General features: G+C 34.6%; 1 protein-coding gene across 1 annotated transcript; it reads right to left on the bottom strand.

Moving 5' to 3' along the window:
- Positions 1–1,183: 1,183 nt before the first annotated feature.
- Positions 1,184–3,008, bottom strand: LOC139904353 (heat shock factor protein HSF30-like). Its single transcript, XM_071886292.1, has 2 exons — positions 2,428–3,008; positions 1,184–2,064 (listed from the first exon to the last, which is right to left on the bottom strand). The coding sequence occupies exons 1-2, from the start codon at positions 2,884–2,886 to the stop codon at positions 1,309–1,311; spliced, it is 1,215 nt and encodes a 404-aa protein (XP_071742393.1). The 5' UTR covers positions 2,887–3,008; the 3' UTR covers positions 1,184–1,308.
- Positions 3,009–17,661: the final 14,653 nt, after the last annotated feature.

Raw genomic sequence — 17,661 nt, 5'->3', positions numbered from 1 at the left:
TAATTATTGCCAAAATAGTGAGGTCGTTGATGGTAAGTTTTGTGCTTTTGTTGCGAGTATGGGGACAAGATCTAGACGCATCAAAAAAGTGACACAAAGTAAGATATATTAAGACTTGGTTAACATAATCATCTTATATAGAAAATCAACTTATGCCACTTCTTTCCAACCCTCTTGAAGATTCATTTTCTTTATTTTAGTTTTCACCTTCAAAAAGTTAACTAATATATAAATATTTAAGATGTACTTAAATTTGATTAAATGCATTTTTATTAAAATCCAAATCACTATAAAATTAACGGGCTTATATGCTTATATATAAGACATGATGTTGGCTAAAAAAATGATCCAATATAAATGTTGTCATTTGAACAGATGACCTTTTGGGTGTAAATGTGTAATTAAGCTCGTATAAGTAGATCAGATGTGTATCTAAGTTAGAACCAACATTTTACCTTATATTTAATTTACAAAGTACGCGAGATAGTGTAACAACTATGAGCATACAATTAAACTATAGATGAAAAATAGCTATATAGGCTTTATAATAATTATTATATTATACCTACATTCTAAAAGACATAGGGGAAATGAATAGTACCTGGAGGTATTTTTGACTTTCCGCATTTTTTTTTTCTTTCCAAATTCAAGCACAAACCACCTCACACTTTATCCAAAAAATCAACTACACCCCCCAAACAGGGGGTAAAATGTTAATTAACCATTCTCATAAAAAATCTTAAACAAACTCCACCCAAATATTCAACGGGCCATATCTTCGCACTCGCAACAAGTTAAATTTTTCCGCCACCATCGTTAAACTCGAAATAATTTTAGGAACACAATGTCACTAGCTATACGCAAAACGGTAGCTTTTTTAAAAAACGCTAAATATTTGGGGTACTTTTCATACACGTTAATTCCCCGTTAAATTTTTAAAAGTCGACAACTCCATAGCAAAACGCGGAGATGCACATATATTGTTAATTTTAAATAACATTTAAATCTTTCACGGGTTATACCTTAGTTCGACTCGAGTTGCGTTTCAACATCATCGTTAGCCACAAAAAAATTTTACAAACTAAACGCAATAAAATACATTAAAAACTAAACCCACGGCGCGAAGCGAGGGTTCGAAAACTAGTTAACACTAAATGCTATAGAAACTAATATACATGTAGCAGTTCACTATCATAATTCCTACGACAAAGATTCAATAAAACAAACCCAAACATATATGTAGTGCACACTGTGTCTGTCATTATCTAGCTACTGCCGGTATGTATATATAGTATACGCCGGCCTTAATTACACATTTGGAATCAATTCTTCCCATTCTTGAAGATAAGTTTTAGATTGATTCTTTCCATCAGATTTGTTATCATCGAATATCAATTCATCCTGCATTAGCTTCTCCCACAATATGAAGTTCTCTGTTGAATTGTAATCAGATCTATTCAATCCATAATATTCCTCACTAGCTGTCTTATTATGATCTTCAATTGGGCTTATCGATTCATCGGAAGAAAATGCTGTATAGCTGCCCTCGGGATCCACCATATTCCACTCTTCTCCAACAACCCGATTCACTACTTCATCAACAACACTACCACTACCCGTGTTGACCATTTGCTCAAGTTTCCGCCTTTTGTACATTTCAACACTACCCATTTCCTGTTTCTGCACTGAACGCTGCAAAAGTTCAACAAAAACAGGATTTCTAAAAGCTTTCGATTTGAAAATCAACAACTTTTGTTGCTTGAATTCCATTCTTAACATACGTTCTTGAACGATTTCCAAATGCTTTTCGGTGTTCTGCTGTTGTTCTTTCACCTTGATGATCTCCTGTCTCAGCATAGCTCCATCTCTCCTTAGATTTTTGAGCTCAGATTCCATTGAGCGGTTTATCTGGTGAACACAAGCTTCTTGTTCGAATTCAGCTTGTTTTTGCATCATTTGTGCCTGTTTAGTTCTCCTCTTTATATCTCTTAACAAATGTTTCTTATCCTTTTGGAACAATTCATTTGCAAACTCCCACCGATCAGGGTCGATTTTCTTGAACCTCTACAGTAATTAAGTACAGTACTATATAAGCATCAATTCAGAAAATTAACTAAACTTCACGCCTAAAATTATCCACTATTAACACTCTAAATCAACTAGTTAACCATCATATATACAGTATGCAATTAATTAATTGATCAACTATATATTCAAACTGCGTAGCTTCATGACAACACATTTTTTGCTTGTGGTGAACAAAGGTCAAAGTTATAAAGAAACATACAACACGTGGGAACAGATTATTGTAATAAAAACAAGTGTCAAATGCTGCAGCTCGTATATGGTTAATTGAACATCAGATTGAGACAGGCAAAAATCTAAAGTCAAAGTTAATAAACAATTAAGCTAGGCGATTAAACTTACATAAGTATTGAGTTGACGAACAAAGCTAGAGAAATTATTATGCTTGAATCTTTGTGGCAAAAGATGAGTAGAAAACTTATGAGGATCCCAAAGAATGAAACTTTTTTTAGAATCACTCCATGATATGATTGAATCTGTTGTTGGGTCATCCACCATTTCGAATGTTTTCTTCAGAAACGGTGGAGGTCCGCCGTCTCTCAACCCTTCTATCGGTTTCGGTACCCGTACGGCCGGAGAGTTCAACAAACTGCCACTACCAAGAAAACAATCGTCATCATCATCATAAACCAACACGGGTTCTTCTTTAATTGTCAGTATCTCTTCTGATATATCTTTTTCACTACCATCTTTATTCAAAATCTCATATTCTTCTTTGAGTTTCAAGAAATCTTGACTATCACCACTGTCGCCGGAGGTGATGGAAAGTTCAACCGGAATTGTTTCTTTTACACCTTGCATGAGTGTGTGTGTTCTTGGAAGTGAAAGATTGAAGCTTTAAGTGAGGGGGTGTGTGTAATTGTTGATATAATAAGGATAAATGATAAATGATGTTGCCGGTTAATGTTAGCGGTTGTGGAGCATAAGAGAGGAGAGATATAAAAGATGATGAGAGAGAGACATAGAGGTGTCAAAAGGGTCACGAAGGTGTTGCCATTTGTATAGTCCGAATTTTAGACATGTATGTATTGTATGTTAATTAATCTTCAACTTTTTGAATAATATGCACTTTAGATCCTCATATACTTGTCACACTATGATATGTCATTTATTTATGTATGTTGATATTGATATATTAATTAAATATTACTGGTTATCAACAACAACAACAACAATACTCAATCCTACGAATGTAGGGTATGGGGGAGGTGGAGTGTAGACAATCATTCCTCGAACCCTAGATTAGAGGGAAGTCACTACTCCACCCGCGGGTATAGAACCCGCGACTAGATAAGATCGTCCCACCCTCTACTCGAGAGCCAAGAGATTGCTTCCTGAGGGACCTCCGGCCAGGAAAGCTCAACAAAACGAAAAAGTGCGGGCATACGTACCTGTAAGCGTTATGTGCGTCTAGGGAGATGAAACCATACGAATAAGCCAAAAAAGAAAACACATATAACAGTAATGCACAACAGTATGACAGATAGCATGAATAATATAATGCGCAGTAATATGTAAATTCCAGTTAAAAAAAATACGTATAACTAAACATGTATACATATAGATACAGACATACATATACACTTAGATACATACATACATAAACAGAAACACCTAGATACCGAGATGCAATATACCAATATACTGCTATACAGGTAAAACAGATACCATGTAAAGGGATATATATATATATATATAGTGTAGCTATATATTATATAGTTATAGTTATAGTTAAAAAAAAAAAAAAAAAAAAAACCTCTAGCGCCTATATTAGTTCTAATATGCCTAAAAAAGAGTCCTACTCAATTACACTAATTCTACTCCTCCACAGGCTCCTATCAGAAGTCATGTCCTCCGTCAGTAGAAGTTCTTTCAGGTCAAGCTTCAATCTATCCTCCAACCTACGTCTGGATCTACCCCTTCTCCTTACGCCCCCAACAACGAGGGTCTCGACTCTCCTAACCGGGGCTAAAAGTGGGCGCCTCAAAACATGCCCAAACCATCTAAGTCTTCCTTCCCTCAGCTTGTTGGTTATGTTCCCAACTTCCAAGTTCTCCCTAAAAACTCCATTTGGTATCATATCAAACATGGTCTTATCATACGTCCACCTAAACATCCTCATTTCTGCCACCTCCATCCTCCTCTCTTGGGCTTTCGTCATTGGCCAACACTCTGATCCGTACAGCATGGCTGGTCTGATTGCCACCTTGTAGAATTTCCCTTTCAATTTGAGGGGTATCTTCTTTTCGCACAACACCCCTTTCTCTGCCCTCCACTTCAACCATCTTGCTCATATACGATGCGCCACGTCCTCATCTATCCTTCCCGATTTGTGAAGCATCGAGCCTAAATATCTAAAGGACTCTCGTGGAGGTAACGTCTGATCCCCAATTCGGACATCCACTATATCCTCTTGTTCCTCTTCGCTCGTATTGAAATCGCATCTAAGGTACTCCGATTTAAGTCTGCTAATCCGTAGGCCATTTAATTCTAGGGCGATCCTCCATTGCTATAGCCTTCTGTTAAGCTCATCTGTAGTGACCCGAACTTTTCCATGTTTATATATATTAAATGAAATTGATATTTACATGATTAAGTGTTTCCAACATGTTAAGCAATCAAACTTGTTAAGACTTGATTAATTGAAATAGGTTTTATATAGACAATTGACCACCCAAGTTGACCGGTGATTCACGAACGTTAAAACTTGTAAAAACTATATGATGACATATATATGGTTATATATATAGTTAACATGATATTATGATAAGTAAGTATCTCATTAAGTATTTTAACAATGAGTTATATACATAAAAATGAGACTATTGAATTAAGAAACTCGAAAACGATATATATAACGATTATCGTTATAACAACGTCTTACTAATTACATATGAATCATTTTAAGATATTGATACACTATATATAAACATGATAAATGATAAGTATACATATCATTAAGTATATTAACAATGAACTGCATATGTAAAAACAAGACTACTAACTTAATGATTTCGAAACGAGACATATATGTAACGATTATCGTTGTAACAACATTTAACTATATATATCATACTATGATATATTAATATATCATAATATCATGATAATGTAATAATTTAACATCTCTTTAGATATAATAAACAATGGGTTAACAACATTTAACAAGATCGTTAACCTAAAGGTTTCAAAACAACACTTACATGTAACGACTAACGATGACTTAACGACTCAGTCAAAATGTATATACATGTAGTGTTTTAATATGTATTCATACACTTTTGAAAGACTTCAAGACACTTATCAAAGTACTTCTACTTAACAAAAATGCTTACAATTACATCCTCATTCATTTCATCAACAATTCTACTCGTATGCACTCGTATTTGTACTCATACAATACACAGCTTCTAAATGTATTTATTATTGGTATATACACTCCAATGATCAGCTCTTAGCAGCCCATATGAGTCACTTAACCATGTGGGAACCATCATTTAACATCTATCATGAAATATCTCACAAAATAACAAACTAATGGAGCCTATATGGTGACACCATAGTTCACGTGAATGAACACACACATACACACTTTCATTTTGCAACTTACATGCATCAAACTACTCTCTCTCAAGTGTTCTTCCATTGTTTTAAGTGTTCTTCATTGTCTTCATCAAAATCTAGCTCAATCTTGTTCATAAATCCATACATAAACCAAGTTATAAAACAACTACTCAAGAACACACCAACAACACTTCCAAGTTTGCTAGCTTACTTCCAATCTTGCAAATCCACTTTGAGTGATCATCCAACCTCAAGAAATCTTTCTTATTTACAGTAAGATATCTTTCTAATACAAGGTAATACTCATATTCAAACTTTGATTCAATTTCTATAACTTTAACAATCTTATTTCGAGTGGAAATCTTACTTGAACTTGTTTTCGTGTCATGATTCTACTTCAAGAACTTTCAAGCCATCCAAGGATCCTTTGAAGCTAGATCTATTTTTCTCATTTCCAGTAGGTTTATCCACAAAACCTGAGTTAGTAATGATGTTCATAACATCATTCGATTCATATATATAAAACTACCTTATTCGAAGGTTTAAACTTGTCATCACTATAACATAGTTTAGTTAATTCTAAACTTGTTCGCAAACAAAAGTTAATCCTTCTAACTTGAATTTTAAAATCAACTAAACACATGTTCTATATCTATATGATATGCTAACTTAATGATTTAAAACCTGAAAACACGAAAAACACCGTAAAACCGGATATACGCCGTCGTAGTAACACCGCGGGCTGTTTTGGGTTAGTTAATTAAAAACTATGATAAACTTTGATTTAAAAGTTGTTCTTCTGGGAAAATGATTTTTCTTATGTACATGAAACTATATCCAAAAATCATGGTTAAACTCAAAGTGGAAGTATGTTTTCCAAAATGGTCATCTAGACGTCGCTCTTTCGACTGAAATGACTACCTTTACAAAAATGACTTGTAATCTGTATTTACGACTATAAACTTATACATTTTCTGTTTAGATTCATAAACTTAAGTTCAATATGAAACCATATCAACTTGAATCACTCAAAACGGATTTAAAACGAAGAAGTTATGGGTAAAACAAGATTGGATAATTTTGCTTGTTGTAGATACGTGAAAATTGGTAACAAATCTATATTAATCATATCCTAGTTAACTCATATTGTATTATACATGTATTCTAATATATTATGTAATCTTGAGATACCATAGACACGTATGCAAATGTTTTGACATATCATATCGACCCATGTATATATATTATTTGGAACAACCATAGACACTCTATATGCAGTAATGTTTGAGTTAGCTATACAGGGTTGAGGTTGATTCCAAAAATATATATACTTTGAGTTGTGATCTAGCCTGAGACTTGTATACACTGGGTCATGGATTGATTCAAGATAATATATATCAATTTATTTCTGTACATCTAACTGTGGACAACTAGTTGTAGGTTACTAACGAGGACATCTGACTTAATAAACTCAAATCATTATAACGAATAAAAAATGTTGTAAATATATTTTGAACATACTTTGATATATATGTACATATTTGTTATAGGTTCGTGAATCGACCAGTGGCCAAGTCTTACTTCCCGACGAAGTAAAAATCTGTGAAAGTGAGTTATAGTCCCACTTTTTAAATCTATCATTTTTGGGATGAGAATATATATAGTTTTATAAATGTTTTACAAAATAGACACAAGTACGTGAAACTACATTCTGTGGTAGAATTATTAAACTGAATATGACCCTTTTTAGTCTGTAATCTAAGAATTAGGGAACAGACACCCTAATTGACGCGAATCCTAAAGATAGATCTATTGGGTTCAACAAACCCCATCCAAAGTACATGATGCTTTAGTACTTAGAATTTATCATGTCCGAAGGGAGTCCTAGAATGATAGGGGATATTCTATATGCATCTTGTTAAGGTCGGTTACCAGGTGTTCAGGGTATGAATGATTTTTATCTCTATGTATGGGATGTATATTGAAATATGAAATCTCGTGGTCTATTATTACGATTTGATAAATATATAGGTTAAACCTATAACTCACCAACATTTTTGTTGGCATGTTTATTCTCAGGTGATTATTAAGAGCTTCCGCTGTTTCATGCTAAAATATGGACAAGATTTGGTGTCAGCATGCTTGTATAATATTGTTTAAAACTGCATTCGAGATTTATTTTGTTGTAACATATCAATATTGTAAACCAATATGTATTGGTAGTGTGTAAGTGTGATATTTTTATATTATAATTTTTGGATAATCTAGGTGGTGTCCTTTTAACCTTGTCGATAAAATAAAGGTTATGGTTTGTTTTTAAAAACGAATGCAGTCTTTGAAAAACGTCTCATATAGAGGTCAAAACCTCGCAACGAAATCAATTAATATGGAACGTTTATAATCAATATGAACGGGACATTTCAGTTGGTATCAGAGCATTGGTCTTAGAGAACCAGAAATTTGCATTAGTGTGTCTTATCGAGTTTGTTACGATACATTAGTGAGTCTGGACTTCGACCGTGTTTTCTTTAAAAACGATTGCTTAACACTTTTGTTGGAAACTATATATTTTTAACATGTAATTATTATGTGATATATTAACCTCTTAATGTGTTTGATATTGTGTGATAGATGTCTACCACTAGTACAAATCCCATCGACTCACCTAATAATAATGAAGAGTCGAATATACTTTGAAAAGATTCACAAATTCCCGAAGAGAAACCGGGAGAGGAAGAACCGGAAGAAGAGGAGCCAGAAGAGGAGGAACCGGAAGAAGAAGAGGTTCCGGAGGAAGAAATATTGATACCTACAGTAATTCGATTAAAAAACATGGTCAATGGTGTTTTCGCCGAGGAAGCAAATTATTGGGAAGATTACCAATTTTCCGATGAATCGGATTCTGATGATGATTCCGATGATGTTATAGAAATTACCTCGACCCAATTTAATAAACCAAAAGAAAATAATAAGGGAAAAGGTATAAAAATAGAGAAACCTGTTTTCAACCCCGATGAACTTTATATGTATCGGTAACATCCGTATTTCCTAAATTGTAACAATAACCCGGGAACCTCTAAACCACCAGGTTTTTCTAAACTGTAGTGACCCGAACTTTTCCATGTTATATATATTAAATGAAATTGATATTTACATGATTAAGTGTTTCCAACATGTTAAGCAATCAAACTTGTTAAGACTTGATTAATTGAAATAGGTTTCATATAGACAATTGACCACCCAAGTTGACCGGTGATTCACGAAAGTTAAAACTTGTAAAAATATATGATGACATATATATGATTATATATATATAGTTAACATGATATTATGATAAGTAAGTATCTCATTAGGTATTTTAACAATGAGTTATATACATAAAATTGTGTTTATTGAATTAAGAAACTCGAAACGATATATATAACGATTATCGTTATAACAACGTCTTACTAATTACATATGAATCATATTAAGATATTGTTACACTATGTTTAATCATGATAAATGATAAGTAAACATTCCATTATGTATATTAACAATGAACTACATATGTAAAAACAAGACTACTAACTTAAGGATTTCGAAACGAGACATATATGTAACGCTTACCGTTGTAACGACATTTAAATGTATATATATCATAATAAGATATATTAATATATCATAATATCATGATAATATAATAATTTAACATCTCATTAGATATAATAAACATTGGGTTAACAACATTTAACAAGATCGTTAACTTAAAGGTTTCAAATCAACATTTACATGTAACGACTAACGATGACTTAACGACTCAGTTAAAATGTATATACATGTAGTATTTTAATATGTATTCATACACTTTTGAAAGACTTCAAGACACTTATCAAAATACTTCTACTTAACAAAAATGCTTACAATTACATCCTCGTTCAGTTTCATCAACAATTCTACTCGTATGCACCCATATTCGTACTCGTACAATACACAGCTTTTAGATGTATGTTGAAATGTCCCGTTCTTATTGATTAAAAACGTTCCATATTAATTGATTTCGTTGCGAGGTTTTGACCTCTATATGAGACGTTTTTCAAAGACTGCATTCATTTTTAAAACAAACCATAACCTTTATTTCATAGATAAAGGTTTTTAAAAAAAAACTTTACGTAGATTATCAAATAATGATAATCTAAAATATCCTGTTTACACACGACCATTACATAATGGTTTACAATACAAATATGTTACAACAAAATAAGTTTCTTGAATGCAGTTTTTACACAATATCATACAAGTATGGACTCCAAATCTCGTCCTTATTTAAGTATGCGACAGCGGAAGCTCTTAATAATCACCTGAGAATAAACATGCTTAAAACGTCAACAAAAATGTTGGTGAGTTATAGGTTTAACCTATATATATCAAATCATAATAATAGACCACAAGATTTCATATTTCAATACACATCCCATACATAGAGATAAAAATCATTCATATGGTGAACACCTGGTAACCGACAATAACAAGATGCATATATAAGAATATCCCCATCATTCCGGGACACCCTTCGGATATGATATAAATTTCGAAGTACTAAAGCATCCGGTACTTTGGATGGGGTTTGTTAGGCCCAATAGATCTATCTTTAGGATTCGCGTCAATTAGGGTGTCTGTTCCCTAATTCTTAGATTACCAGACTTAATAAAAAGGGGCATATTCGATTTCGATAATTCAACCATAGAATGTAGTTTCACGTACTTGTGTCTACTTTGTAAATCATTTATAAAACCTGCATGTATTCTCATCCCAAAAATATTAGATTTTAAAAGTGGGACTATAACTCACTTTCACAGATTTTTACTTCGTCGAGAAGTAAGACTTGGCCACTGTTGATTCACGAACCTATAACAATATATACATATATATTAAAGTATGTTCAAAATATATTTACAACACTTTTAATATATTTTGATGTTTTAAGTTTATTAAGTCAGCTGTCCTCGTTAGTAACCTACAACTAGTTGTCCACAGTTAGATGTACAGAAATAAATCAATAAATATTATCTTGAATCAATCCACGACCCAGTGTATACGTATCTCAGTATTGATCACAACTCAAACTATATATATTTTGGAATCAACCTCAACCCTGTATAGCTAACTCCAACATTCACATATAGAGTGTCTATGGTTGTTCCGAAATATATATAGATGTGTCGACATGATAGGTCGAAACATTGTATACGTGTCTATGGTATCTCAAGATTACATAATATACAATACAAGTTGATTAAGTTATGGTTGGAATAGATTTGTTACCAATTTTCACGTAGCTAAAATGAGAAAAATTATCCAATCTTGTTTTACCCATAACTTCTTCATTTTAAATCCGTTTTGAATGAATCAAATTGCTATGGTTTCATATTGAACTGTATTTTATGAATCTAAACAGAAAAAGTATAGGTTTATAGTTGGAAAAATAAGTTACAAGTCGTTTTTGTAAAGGTAGTCATTTCAGTCGAAAGAACGACGTCTAGATGACCATTTTAGAAAACATACTTCCACTTTGAGTTTAACCATAATTTTTGGATATAGTTTCATGTTCATAATAAAAATCATGTTCTCAGAATAACAACTTTTAAATCAAAGTTTATCATAGTTTTTAATTAACTAACCCAAAACAGCCCGCGGTGTTACTACGACGGCGTAAATCCGGTTTTACGGTGTTTTTCGTGTTTCCAGGTTTTAAATCATTAAGTTAGCATATCATATAGATATATAACATGTGTTTAGTTAATTTTAAAAGTCAAGTTAGAAGGATTAACTTTTGTTTGCGAACAAGTTTAGAATTAACTAAACTATGTTCTAGTGATTACGAGTTTAAACCTTCGAATAAGATAGTTTTATATATATGAATCGAATGATGTTATGAACATAATTACTACCTCAAGTTTAGTAGGTAAACCTACTGGAAGTGACAAGAAATGATCTAGCTTCAAAGGATCTTGGATGGCTTGAAAGTTCTTGAAGTAGGATCATGACACAAAAACAAGTTCAAGTAAGATTTTTGCTCGAATTAAGATAGTTTATAGTTATAGAAATTGAATCAAAGTTTGAATATGAATATTACCTTGAATAAGAAAGATAACCTACTGTATATAACAAAGGTTTCTTGATCTTAGATGATTACTTGGAATGGATTAGAAAGCTTGGAAGTAAATTAGTAAACTTGAAGGGATTTTTGAAGTATTCTTGAAGTGTTCTTCCTATGATGATTATAGCTTGATTCTTGAAGTGATTTTTGATGAAGATGATGATTAACTACTGGAAAAATACGTTCATAATAGTGTGGGTGTGTTGAGAGAGAATTAGAAAGAGATTTGGAAGTGAAATGGAGTGAATGATGAGTGTTAATTGGTGAGTGGTGAGTGGGGTTAAAAGGAGTTCTAGTTAGTTGACTAGCTCATGGTAGAAGTTAAAATTGATTAGTCATACATGACATAATCAAGAGTGGAATCCCATGCTAGTTCCTATTGGTATATACCCATAGTAAGTACGTTTTGAAGCTGTGTATAATACGGGTAAGAATACGACTAGAATTCTTGATGAAAGAAAAGAATGGGAAAGTAACTGTAACCATTTTCGTTAAGTATGAGTGTTTTGATATATGTCTTGAAGTCTTCCAAAAGTATTTTAATACATCTAAATACACTACATGTATATACATTTTAACGGAGTCGTTAAGTCACCGTTAGTCGTTACATGTAAGTGTTGTTTTGAAACCTTTAAGTTAACGATCTCAATTAATGTTGTTAACCCATTGTTTATTATATCTAATGAGATGTTAAATTATTATATTATCATGATATTATGATATATTAATATATCTTAATATGATATATATACATTTAAATGTCGTTACAACGATAATCGTTACATATATGTCTCGTTTCGAAATCCTTAAGTTAGTAGTCTTGTTTATATGTATATAACTCATTGTTAATATACTTATGGAGATACTTACTTATCATAATCTCATGTTAACCATATGTATATCCATATATATATCGTCAAGTCGTTTTTACAAGTTTTAACGTTCGTGAATCGCCGGTCAACTTGGGTGGTCAATTGTCTATATGAAACATATTTCAATTAATCAAGTCTTAACAAGTTTGATTGCTTAACATGTTGGAAACATTTAATCATGTAAATATCAATCTCAATTAATATATATATACATGGAAAAGTTCGGGTCACTACAGTACCTACCCGTTAAATAAATTTCGTCCCGAAATTTTAAGCTGTTGAAGGTGTTGACGAATCTTCTGGAAATAGATGCGGGTATTTCTTCTTCATCTGATCTTCACGCTCCCAGGTGAACTCGGGTCCTCTACGAGCATTCCATCGAACCTTAACAATTGGTATCTTGTTTTGCTTAAGTCTTTTAACCTCACGATCCATTATTTCGACGGGTTCTTCGATGAATTGGAGTTTTTCATTGATTTGGATTTCATCTAACGGAATAGTGAGATCTTCTTTAGCAAAACATTTCTTCAAATTCGAGACGTGGAAAGTGTTATGTACAGCCGCGAGTTGTTGAGGTAACTCAAGTCGGTAAGCTACTGGTCCGACACGATCAATAATCTTGAATGGTCCAATATACCTTGGATTTAATTTCCCTCGTTTACCAAATCGAACAACGCCTTTCCAAGGTGCAACTTTAAGCATGACCATCTCTCCAATTTCAAATTCTATATCTTTTCTTTTAATGTCAGCGTAGCTCTTTTGTCGACTTTGGGCGGTTTTCAACCGTTGTTGAATTTGGATGATCTTCTCGGTAGTTTCTTGTATAATCTCCGGACCTGTAATCTGTCTATCCCCCACTTCACTCCAACAAATCGGAGACCTGCACTTTCTACCATAAAGTGCTTCAAACGGCGCCATCTCAATGCTTGAATGGTAGCTGTTGTTGTAGGAAAATTCTGCTAACGGTAGATGTCGATCCCAACTGTTTCCGAAATCAATAACACATGCTCGTAGCATGTCTTCAAGCGTTTGTATCGTCCTTTCGCTCTGCCCATCAGTTTGTGGATGATAGGCAGTACCCATGTCTAGACGAGTTCCTAATGCTTGCTGTAATGTCTGCCAGAATCTTGAAATAAATCTGCCATCCCTATCAGAGATAATAGAGATTGGTATTCCATGTCTGGAGACGACTTCCTTCAAATACAGTCGTGCTAACTTCTCCATCTTGTCATCTTCTCTTATTGGCAGAAAGTGTGCTGATTTGGTGAGACGATCAACTATTACCCAAATAGTATCAAAACCACCTGCAGTCCTTGGCAATTTAGTGATGAAATCCATGGTAATGTTTTCCCATTTCCATTCTGGGATTTCGGGTTGTTGAAGTAGACCTGATGGTTTCTGATGCTCAGCTTTGACCTTAGAACACGTCAAACATTCTCCTACATATTTAGCAACATCGGCTTTCATACCCGGCCACCAAAAATGTTTCTTGAGATCCTTGTACATCTTCCCCGTTCCAGGATGTATTGAGTATCTGGTTTTATGAGCTTCTCTAAGTACCATTTCTCTCATATCTCCAAATCTTGGTACCCAAATCCTTTCAGCCCTATACCGGGTTCCGTCTTCCCGAATATTAAGATGCTTCTCCGATCCTTTGGGTATTTCATCCTTTAAATTTCCTTCTTTTAAAACTCCTTGTTGCGCCTCCTTTATTTGAGTAGTAAGGTTATTATGAATCATTATATTCATAGATTTTACTCGAATGGGTTCTCTGTCCTTCCTGCTCAAGGCATCGGCTACCACATTTGCCTTTCCTGGGTGGTAACGAATCTCAAAATCGTAATCATTCAATAATTCAATCCACCTACGCTGCCTCATATTCAGTTGTTTCTGATTAAATATGTGTTGAAGACTTTTGTGGTCGGTATATATAATACTTTTGACCCCATATAAGTAGTGCCTCCAAGTCTTTAATGCAAAAACAACCGCGCCTAATTCCAAATCATGCGTCGTATAATTTTGTTCGTGAATCTTCAATTGTCTAGACGCATAAGCAATCACCTTCGTTCGTTGCATTAATACACAACCGAGACCTTGCTTTGATGCGTCACAATAAATCACAAAATCATCATTCCCTTCAGGCAATGACAATATAGGTGCCGTAGTTAGCTTTTTCTTCAATAACTGAAACGCTTTCTCTTGTTCATCATTCCATTCAAATTTCTTCCCTTTATGCGTTAATGCAGTCAAGGGTTTTGCTATTCTGGAAAAGTCTTGGATGAACCTTCTGTAGTAACCAGCTAGCCCTAAAAACTGGCGTATGTGTTTCGGAGTTTTCGGGGTTTCCCACTTTTCAACAGTTTCTATCTTTGCCGGATCCACCTTAATACCTTCTTTGTTCACTATGTGACCGAGGAATTGAACTTCTTCCAACCAAAATGCACACTTTGAAAACTTAGCGTACAATTCTTCCTTCCTCAATACTTCTAACACCTTTCTCAAATGTTCACCGTGTTCTTGGTCATTCTTTGAGTAAATAAGTATGTCATCAATGAAAACAATGACAAACTTGTCAAGGTATGGTCCACACACTCGGTTCATAAGGTCCATGAACACAGCTGGTGCATTAGTTAAACCAAACGGCAAGACCATAAACTCGTAATGACCGTAACGTGTTCTGAAAGCAGTCTTTGGAATATCATCTTCTTTCACCCGCATTTGATGATACCCGGAACGTAAGTCAATCTTTGAATAAACAGACGAGCCTTGTAGTTGATCAAATAAGTCGTCGATTCTCGGTAGTGGGTAGCGGTTCTTGATGGTAAGTTTGTTCAACTCTCGGTAGTCGATACACAACCTGAATGTACCATCTTTCTTCTTAACAAACAAAACAGGAGCTCCCCACGGTGATGTGCTTGGTCGAATGAAACCACGCTCTAAAAGTTCTTGTAATTGGCTTTGCAGTTCTTTCATCTCGCTGGGTGCGAGTCTGTAAGGAGCACGAGCTATTGGTGCAGCTCCTGGTACAAGATCTATTTGAAATTCAACGGATCGCTGTGGGGGTAATCCCGGTAATTCTTTCGGAAATACATCGGGAAATTCTTTTGCAATGGGAACATCATTGATGCTCTTTTCTTCAGTTTGTACTTTCTCGACGTGTGCTAGAACAGCATAGCAACCTTTTCTTATTAGTTTTTGTGCCTTCAAATTACTAATAAGATGTAGCTTCGTGTTGCCCTTTTCTCCGTACACCATTAAGGGTTTTCCTTTTTCTCGTATAATGCGAATTGCATTTTTGTAACAAACGATCTCCGCTTTCACTTCTTTCAACCAGTCCATACCGATTATCACATCAAAACTCCCTAACTCTACTGGTATCAAATCAATCTTAAATGTTTCGCTAACCAGTTTAATTTCTCGATTCCGACATATATTATCTGCTGAAATTAATTTACCATTTGCTAATTCGAGTAAAAATTTACTATCCAAAGGCGTCAATGGACAACTTAATTTAGCACAAAAATCTCTACTCATATAGCTTCTATCCGCACCCGAATCAAATAAAACGTAAGCAGATTTATTGTCAATAAGAAACGTACCCGTAACAAGCTCCGGGTCTTCCTGTGCCTCTGCCGCATTAATATTGAAAACTCTTCCACGGCCTTGTCCATTCGTGTTCTCCTGGTTCGGGCAATTTCTAATAATGTGGCCCGGTTTTCCACATTTATAACAAACTACATTGGCATAACTTGCTCCGACACTACTTGCTCCACCATTACTCGTTCCGACACCATTTGTTCCTTTCGTTCTATTAACCCCTGGTCCGTAGACCTCACACTTCGCCGCGCTATGACCATTTCTTTTACACTTGTTGCAAAATTTGGTGCAGAACCCCGAGTGATTCTTTTCACACCTTTGGCATAGCTGCTTCTGATTGTTGTTGTTGTTGCGGTTATTATTGTTGTTAAGATGATTGTTGTGGTTGCTGTTGTTGTTGTTGTTGTTGTTGGGCCGTTTGTTGTAGTTGCGATTGATGTTGCGATTGTTAGGATAGTTGTTGCGATTATTGTTATAATTGCTGTTGTTATTGTATTGGTGATTCTTATCACCGTTTTCCTCCCACTTTCTTTTGACTTGCTTCACATTGGCCTCTTCAGCAGTCTGTTCTTTAATTCTTTCTTCAATCTGGTTCACTAGTTTGTGAGCCATTCTACATGCCTGTTGTATGGAGGCGGGCTCGTGTGAACTTATATCTTCTTGGATTCTTTCTGGTAATCCTTTCACAAACGCGTCGATCTTCTCTTCCTCATCTTCGAATGCTCCCGGACACAATAGGCACAATTCTGTGAATCGTCTTTCATACGTGGTAATATCAAATCCTTGGGTTCGTAACCCTCTAAGTTCTGTCTTGAGCTTATTGACCTCGGTTCTGGGACGGTACTTCTCGTTCATCAAGTGCTTGAATGCTGACCACGGTAGTGCGTACGCATCATCTTGTCCCACTTGCTCTAGATAGGTATTCCACCATGTTAACGCAGAACCTGTAAAGATATGCGTAGCGTACTTCACTTTGTCCTCTTCAGTACACTTACTTATGGCAAACACCGATTCAACCTTCTCGGTCCACCGTTTCAATCCGATCGGTCCTTCGGTTCCATCAAATTCCAAAGGTTTGCAGGCGGTGAATTCTTTGTAGGTGCATCCTACACGATTTCCTGTACTGCTAGATCCAAGGTTATTGTTGGTATGTAGCGCAGCCTGTACTGCGGCTATGTTTGAAGCTAGAAAAGTACGGAATTCCTCTTCATTCATATTCACGGTGTGTCGAGTAGTCGGTGCCATTTCCTTCAAAATAGTTAAATGGAACAAGTTAATCATACAGAATATTAAGAGTAGTTAATAGTATTTCGTAGCATAATATGAACTCATTTATAAAAGCTTTTTCTTCATATTAGCGTTTTATAAGTTTAAATTCGGGTAGTACCTACCCGTTAAGTTCAT

Source organism: Rutidosis leptorrhynchoides, chromosome 4 (genome assembly GCF_046630445.1).
Source record: "Rutidosis leptorrhynchoides isolate AG116_Rl617_1_P2 chromosome 4, CSIRO_AGI_Rlap_v1, whole genome shotgun sequence".
Lineage (NCBI taxonomy): Eukaryota > Viridiplantae > Streptophyta > Magnoliopsida > Asterales > Asteraceae > Rutidosis > Rutidosis leptorrhynchoides.
This window is presented reverse-complemented; position numbering and strand designations above follow the sequence as displayed.

Bases quoted from the DNA above. Each gene is read 5' to 3' on its own strand.
- LOC139904353 (XM_071886292.1), bottom strand. From the start codon at position 2,886: ATGCAAGGTGTAAAAGAAACAATTCCGGTTGAACTTTCCATCACCTCC. The intron at 2,065-2,427 runs GTAAGTTTAATC...TAATTACTGTAG, and splicing joins TTCGTCAACTCAATACTTAT to AGGTTCAAGAAAATCGACCC.